The 26581-nt window shown below is 48.2% G+C and overlaps 1 protein-coding gene across 1 annotated transcript; it reads left to right on the top strand.

Moving 5' to 3' along the window:
• The first annotated feature begins 134 nt into the window (after positions 1-134).
• VCP (valosin containing protein) lies at positions 135-23114 on the top strand. Its single transcript, XM_075021367.1, has 17 exons — positions 135-317; positions 5778-5889; positions 6275-6447; positions 8600-8742; positions 10222-10352; positions 12553-12684; positions 13098-13200; positions 15055-15188; positions 15446-15581; positions 16634-16746; positions 17400-17564; positions 17675-17797; positions 18856-19068; positions 20315-20623; positions 21544-21699; positions 22042-22196; positions 22612-23114. The coding sequence occupies exons 1-17, from the start codon at positions 301-303 to the stop codon at positions 22715-22717; spliced, it is 2421 nt and encodes an 806-aa protein (XP_074877468.1). The 5' UTR covers positions 135-300; the 3' UTR covers positions 22718-23114.
• Positions 23115-26581: the final 3467 nt, after the last annotated feature.

The following is a 26581-nucleotide window of genomic DNA, read 5'->3' as shown; positions in this document are numbered from 1 at the left end:
CGAGAGCGCCCGTTCTTTCCCCCCCCCCACCTCGTCCTCCCCGCTTCCGACCCTCCCATTGGCTGAGGCGCTGGCCGGGCGGTATTCCGATTGGTCAGCGCACGCTGTTGCTAGGCAGGCGAGGAGGCGCGGGGCGGAGCTCTCCCTTCCGATGAGTCGGCTCTGAGGTTCAGTCAGCGCGAAGCGCCGCGACCCGCCGCCGCCGCCGCCAGCCTGTCCGAGACCCGCCGCCCGCCGCCGCCGCCCGCCCTGAGGAGCCGCCGCCGCCCGCCTCCCCTCGCCCCTTCCCCCCCCAGCGCCATGGCCTCGGGATCCGAGTAAGTGCGGGCCGCCCGCCGGCAGGCCGCGGCCTAGGCGCCGCCGCGGCGCCGCTGGGCCCGGCCGGGCCTAGCCCGCCTTACCCCGCCTCAGCGCGGCGCGGCCCGGGCCCGTCGGCGGGCCCGATCCGTCCCGCGATCCCGCTGTGTCATGCGGGCCCTGAGGAAGAGGAGGCGGCGGTGCCGGGAGGGGGATGGGCCGCGCACCGCCGCACCGCTCCCTTACCCCCCCACACCTCCCCCCCGGTCGGGCTGGGCCTCCCCGGGAAGTGTCGAGTCATGGGGGGGGGGGCGGGGGGAGGCGAGGCCGGGCCGGGCCGGGCCTGGCCTCCCGCTGGGCCCTGGCCGTGCCCCCGCCCGGGGCCGCCTTGCCTGCCTGCCGTGCCCCGGCAGGGCCCGGGCCGTCCCGCCTGGGCTAGGCCTCAGCCAGGGAGGGCTTTGTTTTCCAGGCCCCGGAGCGGCTGGCGGGGCAGCGAGGCGGGGGGGGGGGGGGTGAGACATGTTCCGGCCCCCTCCTCGCAGCGGCCCTCGGGCCGGGGCTAGCAAGTGACTTGGCATTAGCAGAGGCAGACATGTTGTGCCGGGCTGGCCTCTGTGGCAGCTGAGGCAATCGTCTATATTTTCGTCTCCGGTGTCTCGCCTCACTGTTTTCAGTTCAGGGCTGAGGATCGTGTTTCGCGCTCCTCAAAAATTAGTTGAGTAATAGTGGTCTCTCGGCTCCCAGCCCACGTGTGCAAGCCACTCCATTGCCCCTTGAGAGGCGTAAAAATAGAACCTAAAGAGAAATGTCCCAAATCCAGGAATACTTAATGGGACTTTTTGGCCTTGCCAGAGGTGCTTTTGGTCCTCTTAGTGTCCATTGTTTATGTTCTCCTTTCCTTTTGCAAGTCCTGAAATTTAGGCCTGCTTGGTCCTACTGAGTCAGTTCCAGCAAGGTGTGCCAAGAATTAAGTGTCCGTGGCAGAGCTTGTGGTGGAAGTGGTGGTCTTGGAGGCATGTTTTGCAACTGAGGTGAACCATGTCTTTAGAAATAAATTTCTACTTTAGCAAAGTTCTTCTCAGCCCATGGGAATCAACAAAAGTTATTCTGCAACTGGAAAACAGTTACTCTTTAGTTGCCGTTTTTGGGTCAGTGCTGCTGGCAGCCATCTTGCTGAACTGAGCCTTAGCACAGCAAGTAGCACTGCAAGAGGCAGGAGAGTGCGGTTTCTGAAGAGATTCTCATTTTCGTGTGCCTACCTGTCTGAAACAGTGTTTGAGAACTTGGCATATCAAGCACGAGTATGAACTCACCGCTTGGTTGTCACGTGCTGTTCCATTAAGTGGCTGCAGTCATCAGACACCTCACTCGTTTGCTTCAATGGATAATATGTGTTAATGGATTATTTTTTTTTTTTAATACATACCTGGGGAAGGCAGTTCAGTCTGTAACATGGATGTTCAAGGTGGTAAGAAACCACTGACAGGTTCCTATCTCAGAAGCGAGTTCCTGTGAATATTGAGAAAAAGGCACACCAGCATACAGAATGCATGACTGTTTTCACTTTCGTTACTGCAGCTGGAATCATTTTGAGTCAGTGACTTTTTCCTATATTTTTAGCACAGACTTGCAGGAAGTGACCTATTCCCTTAGTTTAAGTGGAGTTTTGGAGGTTGGTAGTCATTTTCAGAAGAATCACAAACTGGTAATTAATTTCTGCTCTTGCTTTTCATACCGTCCACCATAATGCATAGCCTCTGGGCGTTATCACATGCTGAAGAGGGGAGATCTGACACAGAGAAAAATGATGAGGTGATTTAAGTTGTAAAAAGTACCCCCCTCCCCCTCTTTCCCTGTGTCAAATGGGGCTGTTGGACTGCTTCACCGAGAGAGAAAAGGGGGCTGAGGATGGGAACAGGGAACCCGTTATTGTTGGTCTTTAGGGCTAATATGTATTTGCTTCAATTTTATTGATGTCTTGTGCTTTATATGCAAGTTTGGCCATTAGCTGTGCTGGGGATTGTGTCCTCACTTCTGGCCTCTGCCTGGGGCAGGCTTGATGCAGGCTTTGAATTTCTTTTTAATACCAAAACAGCCCTAAAGCTACGTTTTGTGTTCAGTTTATCTCTTTGTTGAGTCAGTGAAAGAAAGGAGTGAGAGGGAAAGTGTGTGAGGGAGTTGACAAAAGGGGTGAGTAGGGGTGATGATCTAGAGGATTTGCACCAGGCTCGTTCTGATGGGAAACTCATTGAGGAGCTTTAAAAATTACCTAGGTTAGCTGTCTGTCCTACCCTCCACTGAAGTTCACCAGCACGTGTAGGAAAGTTGGCAGGAGAGAACCCCCACCCATGCCTTAGGCTTTCCTTCTCTGATGCACAAACGTCAGGGATTGTCTGAGTGTGGCTGAGGTGCACAGGTGTATTTTGCTCTTTCATTTCAGTTAGAGCGTGAGGAACCCCCAGGAGAGATGCAATGAGGGCAAATGGTGATAATAACAATATTCTAAATTGCTCCTGAAAGATCGGTAGTGGTTGTCTCTCAAAGTCCTTACACTTGTCTGTAGGAGAAATAATATCACTCTCCTGTGTAGCTGACGTAATTTTAAAACACCTTTGTTTCTTTGTCTACAGAACTTATCAGGTCAGATAACTGAAGCTGATCCCAGACATTTAGATGCCTGCATGCTGTTTCTTGGAGACCTTTATTCCATTTTTAATGCCTCCAAGCTTTTCGATTGCTTTAAGTGCAGTAATGTACTGACAACATTGATCCAGCCCTCACTTCTTACTTAGGAAACTGTAGATTCAGTTCTTCAGTACCAAAACTTTTTCTCACATTCAGCAGAGCAAAGTGGACTTCTTGCTCTGCTCTTCAGCACTGCTGTGTGTCAGGAGGTATCGGAACTTTCTTTTGAGATTTATACAGCTTCTGGTTTATGGACAGTTGCAGTCGAAAAGCTCCCACTTGCTGCCCAGTTCCTTTTCCATTTATTTTTATCTTGTGTCCCAGACTGTTTTTTTAGACTGCACGGCAGTCTCTGCATCCCAAGGGACAGCCGCTCAGTTTCAGTGACAGTTTATATAGCCAAAGTCTGGCAGCGGTTTCTTATCAAAAGTCCTTTGGATTCACATCTCATGTGCAGAGGGGTATGAGTTACATTCACACTTTGAACGGGTGTCATGGTTTAACCCCAGCCAGCAGCTAAGCACCATGCAGCCACTCACTCGCTTCCTCCCCACCCGGTGGAATGGGGGAGAGAAACGGAAGGAAGAAGGTAAAAGTCGTGGGTTGGGATAAGAACAGTTTAATAGAACAGAAAGGAAAAACTAATGATAATAATAATAAAATGAGAATAATAATAAAAGGTTTGGAATATACAGAACAAGTGATGCACAATGCAGTTGCTCACCAGTCGCCTACCGATGCCCAGTTAGTCCCAGCTTCTTGTGGCCCTCCAGCCTTCTTGCTGGCTGGGCATGAGAAGCTGAAAAATCCTTGACTTTAGACTAAGCTCTACTTTGCAGCAACTGAAAACATCAGTGTTATCAACATCCTTCTCATACTGAATCCAAAACGTACCACTGTACCAGCTACTAGGAAGAAAATTAACTCTATCCCAGCTGAAACCAGGACAACTGGCTAAATAGTATTGTTTCTTGCTGGTGTCCTTTATCTCAAGTTTTATAATCTACCTGCTAAATTAATTTCTAGAGCTAATGCAGAAGCAAGGTCCTTACGAGTAGGTTGGTGGTGTTACACGCTGTTTTAATCACAAGATCCTGTCTGGCCTGACAGTGTATTGTTTCAGTTTTCTTGTTGCTCTCTGTCTTCCTGGAAATCCCAGAGTTTTTAGGGCTCTACCAAGACCACATTTTGGGTTGAAGATGGAATTCGTGAGGTCCTCCCAGGATGTATCCAGCAGCCTTTCTTGTGTCTTTTTGGGTTCAAAGAATGGATCTGTAACATCTCGCATCGAAAGGGATGGATGTCGATGTCTTGTCTCTTGCACTCTTTAATGAGGAGAGGAAAAAGGCAACTTGCCCAGCACTGGCAGTCCGGGAAAGACATGTTTTACAACTCCCTTTTTTTGTTCACTTAAAATAATGTTGTCTTGTGATTTGCAACATGTTTCCTATGCTGCCAGTGCTTACATGAAGCTTGAAGACCTCTTGGAAACAAGCTGGCTGCCCTCATAGGCTTGCTTGGTATTGTTCCCCCTTTTACGTGTCAGAGAAAGTAGCCAATACTGCATAGCCTGTCTTGGAAAAATGTCTGTCTTGAGGGGCGGGGGCACCTGTGGTAACATCACACCGTACATCCCCTCTCTGATGGACTTTTAAAAATGCAGTGGACATGCCAAGTGACGGACTGCTGCCACAGTCTGCGTTCGTGCTGTGTAGCTGCTTGCTTTGCCACTTCCACTCAAGGTTTGATTGCTTCTGGTTATTTTATCCGTAAAAGAGCGAAATGGAGCCAAAGTGTACGGCCAACACTGTTGTCCACAAAGCTTCCTACTCTTTGCTGGTGCTTGCCGCTTACTTGGGACAAAGGAAGACTTTCTTTTCTTTGTCAGAATCAAACCAAACTGCAAAGTTTTCTGTTCCGACCTTAGACACTGGCACATCTGAATACTTGGAGAAAGTAGTCAGGTGCCCACCAAGGGAAGTTACAACAGCCCACTGCTATTGTGGCTGGCTAATGCACAACTTCCAAGACCTCCTTGGGGATCAGTTGGTTCGAATTCGTATTTCTTTCATAGAGTGAATTTGCTGTATTAGATTTTGAAGGGAAACACTTAATCTGCCTTTCTTCCATTTCCTTGGTGTTTGATTTGCTCCGTTTTGTCAAGGCAAGCAAAATAATCTGTCGTACTTCTTGTGGCACAGTGGGCTAAGAGCTGCAGTGACTCCTGTGAAGGTATTGTGGAAAGGTGCTTATATCCTAAAAAAAAAAAATAAAGAAAGAAAACCTCATTTTTCATGAGCACTTGAATATTTCTACTGGCTTGCTAGGTTTAACTAATAAGCCTCGACAGGCTAACCTCTTAAAACTTCCTGTCAGGGGAGCTGCAGCATTGTCCTTTAATTCCCCTATTTATCTGGGATTTGACACCAAATAGACTTGAACTTTTGTTTCGGTGGCAGTGGTTACATGTGATTTCAGATGAGTCTGACTAATTCTTTTAGGCAAAACATCTTGCAGTCAGCAACATCTCACTGACCACTTCTTTTCATAGATAGCTTCATAGCTGTTTCCATTTGAGGCTAGTAAAGTAGTTATGTTTACTGATGGGAAACATTGTGCTTTGAACTTCTGCAACTAGTCCCTGGGAAAAACATTCTCCTTTGTCTTACAAACAAGTATAGCTTCTAAAAGACAAGACAACAAAGAAACCTGTAGAAAATGGAGATGAAAACAGGAGTGGCTGGAAAGGGGGGAGCAGTATCACTCAGACTTATAACTTCTGTTTTCTTCACCAGTTCTAAAGCAGATGACTTATCGACTGCTATTCTGAAGCAGAAGAACAGGCCCAATCGGTTAATTGTTGATGAAGCCATCAATGAAGACAACAGTGTTGTGTCACTGTCCCAGGTGCGTCATCTGTAAAAGCAAACCATTTAATCTGGTAATTTGCAAGCTGTTGCTATGTATTAACTTGAAATGTAACTTTGCAACATGAATCTAAGTATTTGTGTTGGAAGCTGCAGCTGTTATGAGTGAGGGAGGGTTGTCTTGTTTCCTAACACTCTTCCATGTTAAAATGTATTTTGATTCTCAATTTTGTAGGATTCAGTTGAACTTGTGCCCTTAGTCTGGCTTCAGGATTAGCTCTTGACCAGTGTAGTGGGAGCCTCTGTCCTTGTGGATTTAATATATTGCTTCCAAGATGTAATTCTCCAAAGTCAAGTAACTCTCCTTCAAATACGTGAATTCTTGTTTTGTCAAAAGCTTGTTCTGATGGTATAACTGTTTACAGGCAAAAATGGATGAATTGCAACTCTTCAGAGGAGACACTGTCCTGCTAAAAGGAAAGAAGAGGAGAGAAGCGGTCTGCATTGTTCTGTCAGATGACACCTGCTCAGATGAGAAGATTCGCATGAATAGGGTTGTTCGCAACAACCTGAGGGTGCGTCTGGGTGACGTGATCAGGTGAGGACTTGTTTGCTAACTGTTGCGTATCCCTGGGTTGCCTACATAACTTGTGTCCTGGCTCTGAATTGATTGAGTCAGTAGCAGAGGCAGGGTCTGCAGGAAGTATTCCTACATCTTCCAGAGGAGATTATACAAGTGTTTTCAAGATCAGGGATCTCAGTTTATTTTTGCATGTGTTTCTGGCTGTATGCATGTTCAGATTAATACTAAAAAATTATGCTAAAGATTCTTGAAGTCTCCTCAGGACCTTCATGAGCCCAGGTTCTGTCATTAAATTGAGTGGTTCATTTATCCCACTGTTGTCACAGTCATCTTCCCAAATTTACAGTGTCAGGTGAACTCGCAAATTTTTCTTAATTTTTAATGTCCACGTGTTAACAGTGGAAGTCATTTAACAACACTGTAATTGATCTTGTAGTATCTGAGCTGCCCTATGGCAAACAGAAGTTAAAATTTGCTAGAAATGAGCAATGACAACATGAAGCAAATAGCAAGATAAAAAATCCCCTAAGGATGTTTTCTTGTAAAAATAATTTTAAAATTAGGAATGCTTAAAAAGTGTTGCAGGGATTTTGTTGTGCAACACTTGCAGAAAGGAGTGGGAATGCATTGAAGTATGCATTTCAGTTTCCGGGAGATAGGTTCCATTCTGTGATGGGAGTGGGGGAGGGAAGCATGTGAGCATTTCTTAAACATAAAAATGCTAGTTTGCAGGCCTAAGTGTGGGAGGGCTAACAGCTCATCCTCTTCCTGAGCATCGTCCTATTCTGGAATACCCTGCATGTTCTGGGAAGATTGGAGTCTCGTTTCTGACACTAGACTTTCTGAGGTGATATCTGGAATAATCTTCAAATGCAAAATGTGATTCATACAGACTTTATAGAGGAGGGAAATGAGGCTGTTCCACCCATCCCTCTACCACTAGAAAATGCAAGTTTTAAATGCCACTGTAGTTGGAATGGAACAGTGCTTTGTGTCAGTCTGTGGATTTAAAATAAAGTTGAATCCTTACTTTAACCTGATGTGAGTTCCCTGTTAAGAGTTGTTTCTAGTGCGACAGTTCAGCCTGTACTATCCCCTTCTCTGTTGGGACTGCGTAGTGGTTCTCACCCTCCCAAATGCATTAGCAATTGTCTTCGCTGTGTTGCAAGGGTCAGAGAATTTTCACACCTCTTGCCCTCAGAATTTTTCTTGCTGATCTTTAACTGCTTATTCTGTTACTTTCCGTGGCCTGGTTTCTGCCAAAATCCAGATTCATGTGCTAATCACTTCCTGCTTGTGGTCTGTCAACTGTTTCCCTTCTGAGGCAGTCTGTCTTTACCCTTCTGCTGTGTCCTCTCTGTAAAGCATGTGGTGAAAGAATCTATTAAGAGTCTTGAGCAAAGTCATGTATGAAAAGTTGCATGCTCAGCTGCAGTTCCACATAGGCTTTTCTTAGCTGGCAAAGCCTGTTTGAGCTTTCTGCCACAGATTGAAACTTGGAGCTATTGCTACAGTAGGCTGTTCTCCTACACTGCAAAATAATAACTGTAGTGTTCATTTAAAAAGGGGGAAGGGGCCTTCAGACTTTAACCTAAATGTCAGCCTCCGTAAAGTGGGACTGACAGACACCTGGCTGCAGGCTGGTTACCGCTGGTTGGTACTGTGAGAGCCTTTGCTCAGAATCAGGGTTGTCAGCAACAGGGGCTCTGGTCTTTGTAGTAAGTTAGAGAGAGGAAGGAACAAAAAGCTTCCCCCAGCTCCCTTTCCCTTGCAGCTGCTTCAGCAGTAGCTCATTGTTGAAACAAAAGTTAGGTCCTGACTCTCACAGGTCTTTAGGTGGCATAAGTAGCTTGTGAATGTGTCTTGGGGATGGCGAGGGAGGCTACAGAAGAGCAGGGGGGTAGGAAGAAAGTATGAAATTTCCCAGTGGTATTGGATAGGGCTGAGAGGAGTGATGGAAAGTGAGTGTTGTGAAGACTGCTCTTGATGGGCATGATTTTTGCCTGGTCAGCACTGAAATGTTCTTACGCAGGTGGGAAGTCTCACCAGGGCTTTGGAGGGTCCTTTCTGGCATTTGTACTGGCCTGGGAAGGGGCATCACTTCCTTTTCCAGACTTGGGTGTAACTCCAGCATGATGTGGCTAACTGGAGGTTTCTTTTGTTGCAGCATCCAGCCGTGCCCAGATGTGAAATATGGCAAACGTATCCATGTGCTGCCAATTGATGACACAGTAGAAGGGATCACGGGGAATCTGTTTGAGGTCTATCTCAAGCCGTACTTCCTGGAAGCATACAGACCCATCAGGAAAGGTAATAGTCCCTGTTATTACAGTCCTGATGGCAGCAAGTGTGAGCTAGTCCTGAGACTGAATAAAGAGAATTTCTAGAAGCTTGCACAGACCTCTGCAAAGCATTAGACTGACCTGTGTAGATGGTAGTTCTCCCGTGGTTTTTAGCTACATGAGATGGGAGAGCATCAGAAAAGGTTCAGGTAGAACTCAGGAGAAAATATCATTAAATCACTTGGTGGAATTAGGGAGTTGCTTGCATATTAATCAGTAGGTTGGGTATACCAGCTGTCACTCTGACTAAACTCACTTATTCAAAGTAATGACTGAGAGAGTGCGTAGAAAACCAAGTGCACTTTTGAAGTTGTGCTAGTAGCAATTCTGCTGGAACAAGTAGGTCCTAATACACTGTTGTGGTTTAACCCCAGCCAGCAACTAAGCACCACGCAGCTGCTCACTCACTTCCCTGCCACCCAGTGGGATAGGGGAGAGAATTGGGGAAAAAAAAGTAAAAGCCTTGGGTTGAGATAAGAACAGTTTAATAGAACGGAAAAGAAGAAACTAATAATGTTAATGATAACACTAATAAAATGACAACAGTAGTAATAAAAGGGTTAGAATATACGAGTGATGCACAATGCAATTGCTCAGCACCCACCAACCGATGCCCAGTTAGTCCCCAAGTGGTGATTCCCCCACCCCCACTCCCCCCAGTTTATATACTGGGCATGACGCCATAGAGTATGGAATATTCCTTTGGCCAGTTTGGGTCAGCTGCCCTGGCTGTCTTCTCCTCCTAACTTCTTGTGGCCCTCCAGCCTTCTTGCTGGCTGGCCATGAGAAGCTGAAAAATCCTTGACTTAGTCTACATTACTTAGCAGCAACTGAAAATATCAGTATGTTATCAACATTCTTCTCATACCAAACTCAGAAACATTAGCACTATATCAGCTATATGGAAGACAGTTAACTCTGTCCCAGCTGAAACCAGGACATACACTATAAACACAAGCTGAAGTTATCCAGCTTCTGTAGCCCAGTTTAGTCTGGAGTCATAGTGCAGTATTATATATTATTCTGCTTCTGGAGACAACCAGTTATAACTAGTAGCAACTATAATAACTTCAAAATGAATTTTTATTAAGTTAGGGCTTTTTGCATGTTTTAGAAATGTTAAATTGAAACTGAATGGAAAAGAAATGTGATTCCTTGCCTTTGTGTTTTGTATTTAGGCAGAGTATTCTTTTCTATTGTTTGCTGGTTTTGCTTGCTGTTTGTTACTGGATGAAATTTGAGAGCTTTAACTGCTGCAGATCTAAACGGTGCTTGGGTAGTCACAGTACATTGAGCTCTGGAGTTTAAAATGCAGAGCAGTGTTACAAATGCCAGCAGTGTATACCTGTGTAACCCACTTCCTTGTCCTCTGGGGCTGCTGGTAGTACAAGGGTCGACATTTTGCAGATGTCAGCTGCAGCAGGCTACTAAGTGTGGGATTTTACAGGTGACATCTTCTTGGTGCGTGGAGGGATGCGTGCAGTGGAATTCAAAGTGGTGGAGACAGATCCAAGTCCATACTGTATAGTGGCTCCAGACACAGTGATCCACTGTGAAGGAGAGCCCATCAAACGAGAGGTGAGCAGAATCCTCCCATGCAGTTCTCCTACCTAAATCACCTCTGTCCGAAATCTGTTTGTTTGACAGTGCTTGAGAGCAGCAGTGTTTGGAGTTCCTGGTTTTGTGTATTGAATGTAATGGTTAGAAGCTCCGGTTTCAGGACACGAGCTGCTGCTGAAGGTAGAGAAATACATTTCCAGTGTCCTTCCTTATATGCTGAGATAGCACCAGTGTGTAGGTTTGCTGATGAGATGCCATACTTCGGCAGCAGCTGGTTTTGCATCTGCTTCCAGATATCTTATGCTGGACTTGGATGCATCTTTTAATTCCAAAGTTCCCTTGATTGATAGCAGGGAGAGCTTACGATGTTGCTAAGAAAGCAATTCGTGCTTTTTCAGTGAGAAGTTTGAAACCCCCAAATGGTTGACTTAAAAAACAAACAAACAAAAAATTAAAAAAAAAAAATTCCCCAGTCCCTTAAAATGTTTAGCCTTGAGTGTTCCAAGCTTCAGGCAGGCTAGGTGGCTTGTCTGTCAGCTCTTGGCCACCTTAGTATTACAGAGTAGGAAATCTCAGAGAAATGAGCTAAGGTGGTTGCATACTGCATAAAGTAAGTGCCTTCTTACTACCTGCAAATCAGGGTGAGGGCTGGTTTGTAGTTAGCTGCCTTCTGAAAAATTCACAACTATGTTGCACTTGTGAGACTGCATCTGGGCACTTCGTGAGTCCAGTTTGGGCTCTTAAGGACACAGCAGAGATAGATAGGAGCAAGTTGAACCAAGGCCGCCAAAATGATGAGGAGCTGGAGGTCAGAATGAGTGAGGAGGTGCTAGAAGAGTGGGATGATGGAGCCTGGAGAGAAGGCAAAGGGGCAACTTAATGGCAACTGCCTGATGGGAGGGGGTGGATGACCAAGCTCTTCAGAGAGCTGTGGCCAGGGACAGAACTAGAGGCAATGGCATAAGCTGGATCAAGGGAAATTCCCAGTAGGTGCTAGGAAAAAGGTTTCCCCCAACCCTGGGGCAGGACCCAGAGAGGGCAGGAATCTCCAAACCTGGAGACCTTCAGTGCTTGGTAGGGCTAAACTCTGAGTATCCTGCTTGAGGTAGTAATTCCTGTTTCTGGGTCTTGGACTGAGCCCTTCTGAATTCCAGGCTGTATTATTTTATTATTTTAGTGTGGCCTAATGTGTCGTGGTTTAACCCCACCCAGCAACTAAGCACCATGCAGCTGCTCACTCACAGCCCCTCACCCAGTGGGATGGGAGAGAGAATTGGAAGGAAGAAGGTAAAACTCATGGGTTGAGATAAGAACAGTTTAATAGAACAGAAAGAAAGAAGCTAATAATAACAATAATAAAATTACAATAATAGCAAAAGGATTGGAATATACAAAACAAGTGATGCACAACGCAATTGCTTACCACTCGCCCACCTATGCCCAGTTAGTCCCAGCTTCTTGTGGCCCTCCAGCCTTCTTGCTGGCTGGACATGAGAGGCTGAAAAATACTTAACTTTAGACTAAGCTCTACTTAACAATAACTGAAAACATCAGTGTGTTTCTCATACTAAATCCAAGACATAACACTGTACCATCTACTAGGAAGAAAATTAACTCTGTCCCAGCCGAAACCAGGACATAATGTTACAGATATCTAAGGCCAGTAGAGATTTGGACAGCCAAATGAATGGATGCTGTAGAGCTGTACTGGAAGAATTTGTTACAGTTGATCTTATCTGCATGTCTGGATCTTAACATCCTCTGTTTATGTGAGTCAATCCCAAAAGACAACCCTGTGTCTGAGAACTGTATGATAGCTAGAGTATGTCAAGGAGTTAGAGATATCACTTACAGTTTAAGGAATAAGTATTTTTTATACTGAGCTTCACTGTCTATTGCTGTCTTTGTTAGCCACATCAGAGGGTCACAGAGCTTGTTTTGCACTAGAGTCTGTAGGGAACCTGGCAGCAGAGGCTGTTATTCAAGAGGGTGGGCTTCAGTGAGGTCTAGGTACATACAGGCAATTCCCTTTGTACATCTGGGAAGACAGAGCTGAGAAACAATTGTAGAAGACAGGAGGAAGTCTTGAAAGTGAGAATCTCAAGACAGCAAAGAAGTGGCTACGAGCAAAAACCCGGATTCCTGGCTTCTGTAGACTGGGAGGGGTTGTTCAACCATTGTTTTCACTCAGATGTTTAATATATTTTCTTCCGGGTAGGATGAAGAGGAGTCACTGAATGAAGTGGGCTATGATGACATTGGTGGCTGCCGGAAGCAGTTGGCCCAAATCAAAGAGATGGTGGAACTTCCCCTCCGACACCCTGCGCTCTTCAAGGCCATAGGGGTGAAGGTAAGTCCCTGTGTGCACCAGGTGGATAAGTGGGCTTGCCCTTGCAGATGACTCTTGATGTCAGAGGTTTATGAGGCATTGGTGGGTGGAATAAGTAATTTGTGTTTGGGGTTTTTTTGTTTGTTTTTTTTTTTAATGCCGGTGTTAGAAAAGTATTTCCTTACATGTTCTGGAAAGCATCTTGTAAACCAGAGTGATGCTTTGAATCGGCGTTGTCAGTTACTGGCAAGGTTTTTGTTTGTGTGTCATGCAAAGTAGTAAGGGTGTTGATAGCAATGTTGGGAGGACAGCTGTTGTATGAGTTTGCATCGCAGTTTTGGACTGGCTTTACCAAATGCTTACAGTTTCACCGTGAAGCTACTTAGGCATTCACATACTAGCTTACCACCTAACTCCCTTGCCTTTGTCCTCAGCCTCCACGTGGGATTCTGCTGTACGGTCCTCCTGGCACTGGTAAAACACTGATTGCCCGAGCGGTGGCCAACGAAACAGGGGCTTTCTTTTTCCTGATCAATGGTAAGTTTTGTGGCTGCTTTGGCCCCAGATCTGCTGTGTGCTCATTCATCCATCTTATGGTAATGGTAGTATTATGGTAATAATAGGGCTCGTAGAGTCATGTTGTCTCCCTGACATCCTTCCTTACCTCTTTCAAGCATGCCTCTGGGGACACTTGGGGGCCATTTGTGGGGAAGCATCTGTAGTGGCACTTCCCGTAAGCTTGATTGTGTGGTAGCAGGGTGGTTGGAAGACAGCTTTGCAACGCAGGAACTTGGAGTCTGTCTGTCTGGGTGTTCATTTATGTTGTTGGTGAGAGCAGAGCTAGGAGTGAAGTGCTGAGATGACTCTAAGTATATGGGTGCAGGACACCTGCTTCTGTTGCTGCCACCATGTTCCATTCAGAAAAGAAGCTGGTCTGCTGTGGATTTCTTTCCCTTCAAGTAAAGCACAAGACCTGTTTTGTTTCACATACCATTAATTGGGAGGAACTTTCCTGAAAGCTATAATGAGTACCTTGGGACTTAGCTACCAAGTGACAGAACCTCCTATTGATAACTCGCACCTGTAGCAGTTGAGATGCTTACTGGTTTATGTCCAGTAAGGACCAAATTCTGAATTTTCCTCACTGCTTTTCTGTCTGATTTTTACAGTTGGTGCTGGAATAACTGAACATTTTTACTTAAGGAGTGCTGCTTTTCTTTTTTGATTTCAATCACATAGACCAATGAAGGCAGTAACAGTGGAGTATATAGCACAGCATAGCAGTGACCAGCAGTAGGGAAGTGACTTGCTTCATATCTCAAGGTACCAAGTGTAAATGGGCTGGTTTTAACCATATGTTGTCCTTGTCATATACTTCCTAAGGTGTGGGTAAGCTGTCACTGAATGCTAACGAGCCTGACATTTCTTTAGACACTTGCACTTCTATTGCATAATAAAAATAACATTGTCAGAGTTAGTGATGCATTCTCTGTCTGCTGGTCCCAAGCCTGGAACTGCAGGCAGTGTTTTAGACAGAGCTGGTATGAACTGGTGAGTTACCTGTAATGGAAGACTCTTAGTACCTGCCTGCACCAGTGGCTCTGCAGCTGGTGTGCTTCAGTCAGCTAGCAGCTTTGCACTCCTGAGGGTCAGGTTTCTTTTTCTTGGATCTTCTAGAAGCATACTTTCTCTTCAGTACTTCTCTTCATTCACTCCCATCAGCATGATGGAAAAATCAGACAGAATAAATCTGTAAGCCTACACTAGTGTTCAGCGATTGTAGGGGATCTCAGGGGAATGCTGTCCGTCCTTCTGGGATTGTTGTGCTTACACATTTTAACTTTTTTTATTTATTCTTTGAGAGGAGATGGGGTTTGGGGTTTTGATTTTTTGTTTTGTTTTGCTGGGGTTTTTTTAAACACATTTTTTGTAGGATCTTACAGAGGTAAATGTATACCCATGTAATGTAAGCTAAAGGCAGCTTCAGTCTTCAGTATCTTAGAGCTTTCCTTCCCTACCCTGATAATTCATCACCATATAATTTGATTGCTTCTCTTGCAAGCTAGGACTGGCATTAACAGTGTGTGGTGGCACATTACAGAGAAGCTCACCAAGTGTGAAATAGGGTAAGGAAAGAGGCAGCTAAAGGTAGCTCATTGACTAGCGCTGTATTCTGTTAGAGTAAACTGAAAACACCAGAATAATGATAGAAAGTAATTCTGCATGCTGTTCTTGCCTGTTCAGCTGCAAATTTAGTGAACTCGGTTGATAGTATTTGCTTTGGCTTGAAAAATAGATTGCTCCATGTGAACGTTGTACTAAAAAAATTCAGCTGCATGTCTTGGGGCTAGCTGCCTCTCTTCTGGGTACCACAGTGCTGCTGTTTTTCAGGTCCTGAGATCATGAGCAAGCTGGCTGGTGAGTCTGAGAGCAACCTGAGGAAAGCCTTTGAAGAAGCAGAGAAGAACGCTCCTGCCATCATCTTCATTGATGAACTGGATGCCATTGCTCCTAAGAGAGAGAAGGTAAAGAAAGCCTGTAGAAGGTAAAGTAGCACGTCCTCTTTGGTAGAAACCGGCATGAATCTCTGCTTTTGACTACACAGTAAAGCAGTATTTAACTTAATGCCTGATTTCAGTGGTATTCTGAGAAGAATCAGATATCAGTTCATGATTTTTCTTAACAGCTCAGGGCTGTCATATCTGTCCGCTCTGGTGCAGTACTAGCTGCTGTGCTCCTGTTGTAGAGCTTTTGGTCTAACTACTGCTTTCTGTCTCAATAGACACATGGAGAGGTGGAACGTCGCATAGTGTCTCAGCTGTTGACTCTTATGGACGGACTGAAACAGAGAGCACATGTGATTGTTATGGCAGCTACCAACAGACCTAACAGCATTGACCCAGCACTCAGGCGATTTGGTAACCACCATTGCAGTCTCTTTTGTGTATCACATACTTTGTTACAGGCTGTGCTTCAAGGGCCTTGGAAGGATTGAGCAGAAATTGATACTAAACATCTTCTGTGTGTTACTTAAACTATTGACCTGTCTCCAGATGCTTGTTTGAAGTTCATTTCTAGGCTTCCAGACTTCGGTATCATTTTCTGTGCTGTATTAGGTTAGAACTTGTGGAAGTAAAAAAATACTTCAACATGGAAAAGCGTGCAAGCCTCTATTAGGTGAAGCTATTTCAGGACACACTGAAGGATTAAATGCTTAAGGGAATGTTCATTCCTTAGGTTGCAGAAGGCTCTGAATTGTCTGATTTATTTTTCTTTTATTGATGAGAAGTCTGGTAGTTTCTGAGATTCAGGTTTTTGAAACTTTGCAGTGTGAATGAATGACTGGTTTATGACCAGTTGGTAAAGTCTGTAATAGCAAATGAGTCAAGTGTGCAGGGGAAAACAGCCTCTTAAATGTGTAGCAAGCCCTTTGAATGCACAGCTATGGCTAGAGAAAAATGATAGGTGTATGTACCTTAGTTAATATTGCAGTAATACCTAGGTTTCCTGCCTCTCCAGATATGGGGGCAGTTTGTGTTTTTCACCACTTGGGTACTGCTGTGAAAGTTCTGAAAAATGAAGTCTCTCAGTGTTTGTGGACTCTTCTGATGTAGACACAAAGGTAGAAATAAAGAAAAATGTCTCATGGTATGTTGGTTCGGGGAAGCATATTTTCCTAAAAATGAGGCTTATAAGTTGCTAAACCAGCAATCTTTTGTGTCATATGATCTTGAACTCTAGTTAATACAGTAGTATCACTTTCCCTAAATGGCTAAAGCCTTTCCTCCTTCTCTGATCTGACTCTGCTACTGTGCTGACAGATGCTACAGAGAAACCCAAAGCTCTGGGATTCTCCGAAATTGTATGTGTTTGTGGCTTGTCATCAGGATGTTCAGTCAGAGGAAAGCAGCAACTGCAGCTCCTCTAGTTCACAGAATCAGCAGCTCAGCATATGTTTTGTACTCCCCAGGTCGTTTTGACAGAGAGGTAGATATTGGTATCCCAGATGCCACTGGGCGCCTGGAGATCCTGCAGATCCACACGAAAAATATGAAACTGGCTGATGATGTGGATCTGGAACAGGTGAGTAGCGTGCTATTAGGAAACCTTGTCTCTGCAGACAGACGTTCCCAATGCTCTGTTTTGTAGTGGAAGAGTTGTTAAGGCTTGGTCGCATAAATGTAGTTGCTCATTTAGGACAGTATGAAACTGAGTGAATGCATGATCTCTGGGCTTCCTTCTAACTAGTTTACCAGTGACCAAAAATTCTCACTCACTAGTTAAGAATGGCATGTCTAATGTGTGTCAGTCCATTCTGGAAGTGCCTTGCCGCTGTCCTCTTGGGTTTGTTTGCTGTGGCATTCTCTTTAAAAGTAAAGCAAGCCTGAAGCAGCTCACACAGAGCTGGGTGAGCATTGTGGTGACCCTGGACACCATGTGTAAACTGGATGGTTCCTGTAATCTCTGTCCTGGATGAAGAACTGCAGTCCTCAGGGTTGTCTTTCTGCACACCATCTGAATTCCAGTTGCAGCTTTCATCTGAAGTAGGAGGTGGAACAGTGGTGTCTTTGCCTGTTAAATATGTGATAGCACTTGTCTTGAATCCGCAGCAGAACAGTGATGTTGCTGTCTTGCAGAGCTTTGTTACACTTCCCAGTGAGTGACCAGAGCATGCATTGCCCTTGCAGACCGCTTGCTCGTATCCCTGTGAGTCATAGTCAGTGCTCTGCTTTCAGGTGGCAAACGAGACCCATGGCCATGTTGGTGCTGACTTGGCTGCTCTTTGCTCAGAAGCTGCTCTTCAGGCTATCAGAAAGAAGATGGATCTCATAGACCTAGAAGATGAAACCATTGATGCTGAAGTGATGAACTCGCTGGCTGTGACCATGGATGACTTCAGGGTAATGCAGGAGTGCCCCTCTTTCTTTTGCGTGCAATGTGTATTTGCTTGTCTGAAGCAAGTGAACATGATGTGTTAGAATTCATATAATGCTGTTTCTTCTAACGATAGTGGGCTCTGAGTCAGAGCAACCCTTCTGCTCTTCGGGAGACTGTGGTGGAGGTGCCACAAGTAACCTGGGAAGATATTGGTGGTCTAGAAGATGTAAAGAGAGAACTCCAGGAGCTTGTACAGGTAAGGGTTTCCAACACATTTTTGCCTAATCAGCTTGAAAAATAATTATAATAATAAAATCCAAAACTACTTTGGATTCCTGTTTGGGCTGTGAACAGGGTAAATGCAGAGGTTTTTATGGAATTTGCTTGTAATGGACTAAAAATACCATGCTTAGTGAACTTCAAGAGGAAGGTACTGGGAAGCAGCATCAGGCTTTCCTTAGCTGAGTCTACAGTGTCATCCTGGGTGGGTGTTGTGCTGCATGCAGAAAAAGCAGCAGTTCTGCTTAAGTGGAAACCAGCAGTGGGACCACTGTTGGGAATCCTCTTACGTGGTGGCTCTATATGCCAGAATGTGGATGAAGATTCTCATATAGAGAGCCTCTGAAGGGCTTCCCATCAGCATTAGCAAGGGACAGGTGAGAAGGGATTGTGAAGCCTTCTATGAAGGGAAAGACTGGGACAAAAAGTCACAAAGTGTCTGTGGAAACTCCTGGCGGCTGCATGGGAATGGTTTGTGTTTAATACTTTCCAGCTTTCAGTTGGCATCGTAGAAACATCCTGTCTGTGAACAGAAGAATCTAATTTTCAATCTAATTTTTTGATGTTGAAATCATCACCTATCTCTGACCTCATTGCTGAGGATAAATTCTCACATCAGACACCTTGCCCATCCCTGGAGAGCAAAGCGAATAGGTTAGATAATGAGCTGTTCCCTTTTGCTTCTGCGGGGCAGAGTGAAGTTGGGGTTAAGTGTGCTGGAAAACTACCTGAGCTGGTACTTAGTTGTTAGAGGTAAATAGGTTGTTTAAGGCAGCTTTTCAATTTAGCTGTGGTGCTTTTCCAACCAGTGTCCATTTAAAAAATCCAGTGGCACCAAGCAGGCAGGATTTTGTGATTAACCCACCACAAATCTCAGGTAGTGTTTCTGGTGAGAGGAGAAACAAACTGACCTGTCAGGGATTGGACCAGATGATCTTTGAAGGTCCCTTACCACCCAAAACATTCTGTGATTCTAAGGTACAAGCCTGTTCTGGCTAACCATGAGAGGTTTTTGTTTGTTTTGTTCTCCTTCAGTATCCTGTGGAGCACCCGGACAAGTTCCTCAAATTTGGTATGACCCCGTCAAAAGGGGTTCTGTTCTATGGGCCACCTGGTTGTGGTAAGACGCTGCTGGCCAAAGCCATTGCCAATGAATGCCAGGCAAATTTCATTTCCATCAAGGGGCCAGAATTGCTCACCATGTGGTTTGGTGAGTCTGAAGCCAACGTGCGTGAGATCTTTGACAAGGTAAGTGTTTCTTCTTCTCCCTGAGCTATGTCTGTGCTGAGGTACCTCCAGAACTTTGTCTCCACTGCATCTGTCTTACTGGCCTGGTTCTTGGTTGTGTCTTCTGTGTTTTACCCACTTGCACTGAGAGTGAGGGCTGCTTTCTTGATGTTAGGGAATTAATCATCTTTAGCAACACAGCTATTTAAACTGTTTTCTCTGGCTGCAGTTTGCATCTGTTGGTGCAGGATGATAAATGCCCCAGCGCTTTAGCAGTGAGGCTAGTGTTAAGGATGGCATGGACATCCTCCACAACCCTGAAAACTTACCTTGACACCTCATTAGCTGTCACCGTCTACAGATTTTCAAAATACCTTATGGGTTCTTGTCCTGCAATACACATGGCTTAGAAAGGAGCTCACTCTTACTGCACAGTTGCCCCATCAGTAGGGTTGCCTCCTGTCCCAGAAGGTATCTGCATGGATTATCCTGGGAATCATTGCTCTTGTGGTTCAGGGAAGGTGCTGGTAGAACAAAGTTGGAAGGAGAGTGAGAGAGAAAAATTTAGGTTGAGAGGGAACCTTAGAGGCCATCTAGTCCAGCTGTTTGCCCAGAGCAGGGAGTTAACTTGGAAATTTTATCAGGGTGCTCAGTGCCTCGTGTTCTCAGTGCTTGCTAAGGATGGAGAATCCCTGACCTCTCTGGTCCTGTGTGCTAGTGTTTGAGTGCTCTCACTGTGAAGAATTTTTTTTTCCTTATTTCTAACTGGAATTTTCTTTGCAGCTGTTTGTGCCTGTGGTCTCATCCTTTCACTGCACACCTCAAAGAAATGTCTGGCTCCCTTTTTCTTATAACTGCCCATTAGGCAGCTGAAGACAACGGTCGGATTTCCCCCTTCCCCCTTGGATGTATCTTGCCTACTGACACTTGAGTGCCTAAGTAACCAATTGATGTCCCCAGTTCTTGCAGGGAGAGTTAGGCAAATGGGCTCCAGCTTTCCCTCTAGGCATTGGAGTTACTGCCTTTCTGCCTGGTTCACAGTGCTCCTGGCTCTGGGGAAATTCAGCTTGTTTTTCAGGAGAATTTAATTGAGGGTTTGTGTGGCAGGAGGCTGTTCTAGAGCAGCTCCTCCAAGTTCTCCTTGCAGCAGCAGTGCTCTGGTATCCTCTGAGTTGCTGTAATGGTAGGGCAGGCTTAGCGTGAAGTGAGCATGCTCCTTGCCAGTGGTATTAACATGGACTAATTGTTCCAATTTGCTTTTTTGTAGGCCCGCCAAGCAGCCCCATGTGTGCTCTTCTTTGATGAGCTGGACTCGATTGCAAAGGCTCGAGGTGGCAATATCGGCGATGGTGGTGGTGCTGCAGACCGTGTGATCAACCAGATCCTGACAGAGATGGATGGCATGTCCACCAAGAAGAACGTCTTCATTATTGGTGCCACCAACAGGCCAGACATCATTGACCCAGCCATCTTGCGCCCTGGCCGCCTGGATCAGCTCATCTATATCCCCCTGCCTGACGAGAAGTCCCGGGTTGCTATTCTTAAGGCCAACCTGAGGAAGTCGCCAGTTGCCAAGGTAGGATCTGCACCCTGACTGCATCCACCTTGGGTTTGCTGTGTGTTGCATGTGTTTCTCAAGCTGGGGACAGAGCAGAGGGCTGGTGGCTGCTCCGTGAGGTACAGAGCTGGGAAACCTTCAGTCCCTGAAGGATGGAAATGAAGAGGTAGAGGGAGGCTTCAGCTCTGAGGCGAGGTATCAACGAAGCTAGGTGTCAAGAGTGTAAGCACAGCAGGTCTGTCTCACATAGTGGAATTCTGCCCACAGTGTGGGAACAGGAAAGCCTGTTACGGCAAGATGGAAAAGATTCTTGTACTCTGAAAGAAAAGTAAATGTAGAACACGGGGGTGGGAAATGGAAACTGAAGAGGAACTGTTGCAGTTAATTGTTGCTGAACTCAATCACAGGCAAGAGCTATGTCCCTTGCCTGTGGAGCAGGCAGTAATGCAATTGATAGTTAACCAGGGAAAAGCAGATGTCAAGTGAGAGCTCAAGCTTTTTTGTGCCGAGCTTACCTTTTTAGATTCTGTTGGGAAGGAAAGCTTCAAATGAGGTTGCAGTACTACCCCCTCAGTTGAGGGGGAGGAGGAGAAGGTCGGTTTGTCTTGGTCTGCCTGTGCCCCATCTCCATTTCCAGTCTAACAGTGTTTTGTTTAACTCCTAATGCCAATACCTGAGCAAATCATATTCTAAAACCACAGGTGCAGAGGCATTTACAGCTGCTTCGTGGGTTCTTGGTGGGTGTGTGGGAAGCGTGGCCTGCCTTCATGTGTGGTTAACTTCCCAAAAACAAGAACCTTAACAGCTAGCTGATCTTCCCAAAATTGGCCAGAGTTAAGGCAGCACTTTGATACCATGGCATCTGAGAACACCTCTCTGTCACCTGAGGATGTAAGGTGTTAAGGAGAGGTGTCTCTTGCTTCTTTTTTTTTCACTAGGATGTCGACCTGGATTTCCTAGCTAAGATGACCAATGGCTTTTCGGGGGCTGACCTGACAGAAATTTGCCAGCGTGCCTGCAAACTGGCCATCCGTGAGTCCATCGAGAGTGAGATCAGGCGAGAACGTGAGAGGCAAACCAACCCTTCCGCCATGGTGAGTGGGGCACTCTGAGCTTTCCCCGCTCACGTGTGTGAGGTGTGACGTCTTCTTCTCTGTAACACTCGGGTGGGGACGAGTGGGCTCTCGCACAGAGTGCGGAGCTGGAGCACTTTGTTCTTGTCCTGTGGGAGGTTGAGGCCCTCCTCTGGTGCCTCGTGGTCAGCGTTGCTCAGAAGGCCCCTGCTGCAGCCCTGACTCACGGTCTGCTGCAGCGTCCCTCTCCAGCCACTGCCTTAGCAGGTGTTGGAGCACCTTGGCCTGGAGAGAGGCTGTGGGCCGCCATCGGGCCGCAGAGCTCGGACATGTAGCTCACCTAGGCCCTCTGTCCCACTCCAGGAAGTGGAGGAGGACGACCCCGTTCCTGAGATACGCAGGGATCACTTTGAGGAAGCCATGCGCTTTGCTCGCCGCTCTGTCAGTGACAACGACATCAGGAAATACGAGATGTTTGCACAGACTCTACAGCAGAGCCGTGGCTTTGGCAGCTTCAGGTAACCATGGGGGAGTGGCGGGAGGGCAGCACGGCTCAGCCAGCTGCGGAGCAGAGCACCGAGGCAGTTTTCTGCTGGATTCTGGGTAACAAACCCTTCTTCCGCCGTGCTTTCATGTTCTCCCCAGCACATGCAGCAGCCAGTGCACAATGTGGCAGGTGTAGGCTGTGCTGCGGGTTGGTTGTAGCTGCTCTGTTAGTGCTCCTGAAGTCCATCAACCCTTCTTCCTTTAACACAAGCGACACCTGGCAGCCTTGTGAGCCTTTTGCGTGACCTGCCCTAAGGCTTCACCCTGTTTCTCTGGCCTGCCCTACTTGGCGCCGGGGTGTTGGCATGGAGGGAGGGGATGGTGCTGAGCTGTGAGGAGGTTTTTGAACAGCATCTCTTCTCTCCCCTTCTGCACCACTGCACACAGGTTCCCATCTGGTAACCAGGGCGGCGCCGGTCCGAGCCAAGGCACAGGAGGTGGTAGTGGGGGCAACGTGTACAGTGAAGACAATGATGATGATCTCTACGGTTAACTGGCTGTCCTCGGTGGACCAAACTCCACATCAGGCCACGTTGTACAAGGAAAAATCCAATGTTCAATGGACTCTTGGCTTCTTCATTCCTCAGTCAGAACAGTGTAGCTGCACGTCAGACTTTGTACAGGGAATGTTTTCTGCAAACACAAATCCAGACCGTTGTTCAGGTGGGAGGCAGACAGTGAATTAACAAGGAGGGGAACTGACTTAATTTCTGAGAAATTTCTGTTCTAGTTTATGTGGCAGAATCAGCAGCTTTAGCAAAGGGTACAACGCTAGCCTGTATAAAAAAAACACAAAACACAAAAATAATAAAAAAAATTAATAAAAATCCTCCAAAACTCTAGCCAGGCCCCAGCAGTTCCTTTTTGTGGTGCTGGCGCTGTCTCTTAAATGTGTGTCTCTGGTGCTGTCCGAGTACTCCTCGCTCTGCTGGAATCCATCTGTACGTGCGCTTCCCTGCTGCCTACGGGGTTGCTCTTCATTCTTAACACCTCTTAGCTCACATTAAGGGAAGAAATCGGTTTGGCAGTGTCTCTCCGCAGCCCTGGCTTGGCAGGAAGCACCGAGTAAGAGATCCTGGCAGCAGGTATCTGGTGTTGCTTCTCCGGCGCTGGCTGTGAGCTGTTGGCTCTCCTGCTGTTTTGGCTCCTCTGCAGCAAAGGACTTCTCCAGCAATCCCTGTCTCATCCGCCCTGGCTGAAGGCAGGCACGAGGGGCCGCTTGGGCTGTCTCTGGGCTTTGTGGTGCAGCGTGACACTGCTGTGGTTAGGGAAGAGGGGAGCTTCAGCACAACATTTCTTGTATCCCCTTGGGTTTCTGATGACAGTCTGGGATCTCTGGTGCCAGCTTGGCCCCGTGCTGTGCCCCACACTCAGTAGTCGGGTTCTGATTGTGGTTCTCCTTCCTTTCCACTTCTACCTCGCTGCCTTGCTCCTTGGTTTATTTTCCCTTCTCTGAACTGAAAAATGTGCTATTGCTGTACTTCTTTATGTGTTATGCAAGAGAAGCCCTGGGTCTGCTCCCATCACGCACACAGGAGCGGGGTGGGAGGCTGGATGTGTCCCAGCCCTGAGCCCAAGGGGGGAGCCTGTTCATGGCTGTAGGACATACGGCGGACCCTCGTGCTCTCGGCTTTTAGGGGGCTGCAGGAACTGAGGGTTTCTGCAGAGAGGGTTAAATGCAGATGGTGTGGCAGAAGGTTGCCCCAGGCTTTTGGGGATGGAGAGGGCAACCTTCCCCCCACCCCACAGAGTTGTGTGGGGGCCTGGGCCGTGGGAGTTTCTGCCCTAAAGCCTGGCAGATCTTGTAGGGCTCCATCAAACCAGCTCAATTTAAGGGGAGAGGCGAGTCTCAAAATGGCAGAAGGACAGGACTATCCGTGAGAGGGGGCTTGTGCGTAGCAGTGGGGAGAAACGCACTGAAATTGGGAACGCTGTGTTTAAATAGCACAACCTCCTGCCGGGGTAGGAGGCCACGTAGGCCCCCGGGGAGGGTGGGCAGCTCAGGTGCTCTGTCCTACTTCAGAGCGCTCTGCCAGCACCACTCCTGCCCTGTCCTCATGCTACCTCTGTTAGAGAAAACGCTGCTGCTCGCTCCTGCAGTGATGCTGGCCGTCACCTCCTCCCCTGCGCCACACCAGCCCTTTTTTTGGGACAACTAGCAGCTGGAAGCTTTTACTCCAGGGCTGCTTCCCTGCCTGTGCTTCTCCCCACTGCTCTGCAGGGATGCAGATGCTGGTTTTGCCTTCGTGTCCCACTGCTTCACCAGTGCAACCCGGGAGAGAGGCAGCTCCAGCCGGGGGGTGGGAACCAGGAACCAGCCCCTTTCAGCCACCCGGGAAGGGGGAAAGGGCTGCCCTGTACCCCTGCCAGGAGCTCCCCAGGACTCTCCCCAAAGCCTTCCTTGGCTCTGGCAGGGGGTGGATTTCCTCCTGCCGCTTTGAGACCATCAGCACCCAGCGAGTGCTTAGGCAAGATCCATCCTGGATCCTGGCATCTCTGCCTGCGGTGGAGGCCGGGGCAAGCAGGGCATGGGGTGGGGGCGTGCATGTCCCAGCTCCCGGCAGGCCAAGTCTTCCCTGCTGCCTCTCCTAATTGCAAATGCTAATTAAATCCAGCAGGGGGGCTGGAAAAACCTCATCTTTCTTCCCTGCCGCCTGTGGCACATGGTGGGGACAGCACCCACGGGAGCTCTGGGAGCGTCTGCCCCCACCCTGGAGCAGTGTAAACCTGCTGGGGGACTGAGGGTGTCCCCCAAATCAGCACCTGCAGCAGCCGGGGAGCTTGGCTGGGCCTCCCCACCCCCACGAACCCCCAGCAGACCCAGGAGAGCAGTTGATGCTGGGGACTGGGTTGGCCCCAACCCTTGCCCCTTTCTAGGGGCCACCCCCCCCCCCAGCAGAGACCCCTGGTAGCTGCAGGGGCAAGAGCCTTCCCGCGGCACTCTCCTCCCCTGCCCAGCTCCTTGCTGGGGGGACTGGGCAGCCCCCAAAGTTGCTGGGGGAGGAAGGGGCTGTTGGCTGATTCTTGCCCTCCATGGTGTGGGATTAGTGAGGGCAGCCCTTTCGTTGCCACCACGCTCGGCATCTCCCTGTGCCCCCCTGGGGTTCCCCAGAACCACGTCGTCATCATTGTCGTGTCCCCCCCGCCCCCCCCCCCAGCCCTACAGCCGGTCCCCACTGGGACCATGCGACCTCCTAGGGGCTGCGTCCCAGCCACGGTGGGTGCAGGATGGGGGACCCCCTCCCCGGCCAAGGTGTTGGGGTGAGAGGCGGGTCCCTGACCGGAGGGATTGGGGCCCTCCTGCAGCACCCCAAAACCCTGCGAGCCCGGCAGGCGCTCTTGCCAGCAGAGGGCAGGCAGCGGCCGCGCTCGGCCGGTCCCCCGTCCCACTCCGGACCTGGCACAGCCGCGCTGTGGGCATCCCTGCCCCGTGGGCATCCCTGGCCCCAAGGACATCCCCTCCCCACGGCTATGCCTGCCCCAAGGGCATCCCCCCGCCACAGGCGTGCCTCCTCCACGGGCATCCCCTGCTCCGTGGATGCGCCCTCCCTACTGACATCCACTGCCCCGTGGGCATCCTTTCCCCACAAAGTGTTCCTGCTCCAAGGGCTTCCCCTCCCCACGGCCATCCCTTGCCCCATGGGCATCCCCGGTAGCACTGTCAGCCCCCATGCCCGTTGTGGGGCTGTGCTGGTTCTGCCTCCCCCCCAGTCTGCCCAGCCCTTTATCTGCTCCCAGCCCTGTCCGCTGTGTGGGCTGCAGGGTTGGTTTTTTTGTGGGGTGATTTCATGGGCCTGAGCTGTCGCCTGGGAGGGGGCAGTGAGCCATAGCCCCCATTTGGGGTTCAGTAGCCTCTGCCCCCTCCCGAGGCACAACACCCATGGGTTTTGCGCTCATCGCCTGTCCTTGCGTCCTGCTCCTGCTGGGAGCTTATGGGCAAGGTTTTCCCGGTGTCAGCAGGACTTTCCCTGGGTGCAACTTGTGCTGCTGCCTCTGGCCCTGCCCCAGGGACCCTCTAAGAAGAGCTGGGCACTGCTGTCTCTCCAGTGTCCCCCCCCCGGGCAGCCAGCGAGGAGCCCCCTTCACCAACCCATTCCCAGCCGCACACCCCACTGCCCGTGTCAGCCACGTCCCGGGATCTCCAAGGGGATGCAGAGCCCCTGACCAGTTCCCCCTGCTCCTGACCCCTGGCAATGTGATTAGCACAACTAATGCCATTTTATGAGGTGAGCAGCCATTCTTGGTGACCGAGCGGGTCACATATATGTTCCTGTCCCCTCATTATCAGGCCCTGAAGGTCCTGCCCACCAATTAAACAAAACAAACAGATTTCTTCTTCATCTCCCTGCCAGCCTCA

This window comes from Buteo buteo, chromosome Z, assembly GCF_964188355.1.
Source record: "Buteo buteo chromosome Z, bButBut1.hap1.1, whole genome shotgun sequence".
In the NCBI taxonomy this organism is placed as follows: domain Eukaryota; kingdom Metazoa; phylum Chordata; class Aves; order Accipitriformes; family Accipitridae; genus Buteo; species Buteo buteo.
This window is presented reverse-complemented; position numbering and strand designations above follow the sequence as displayed.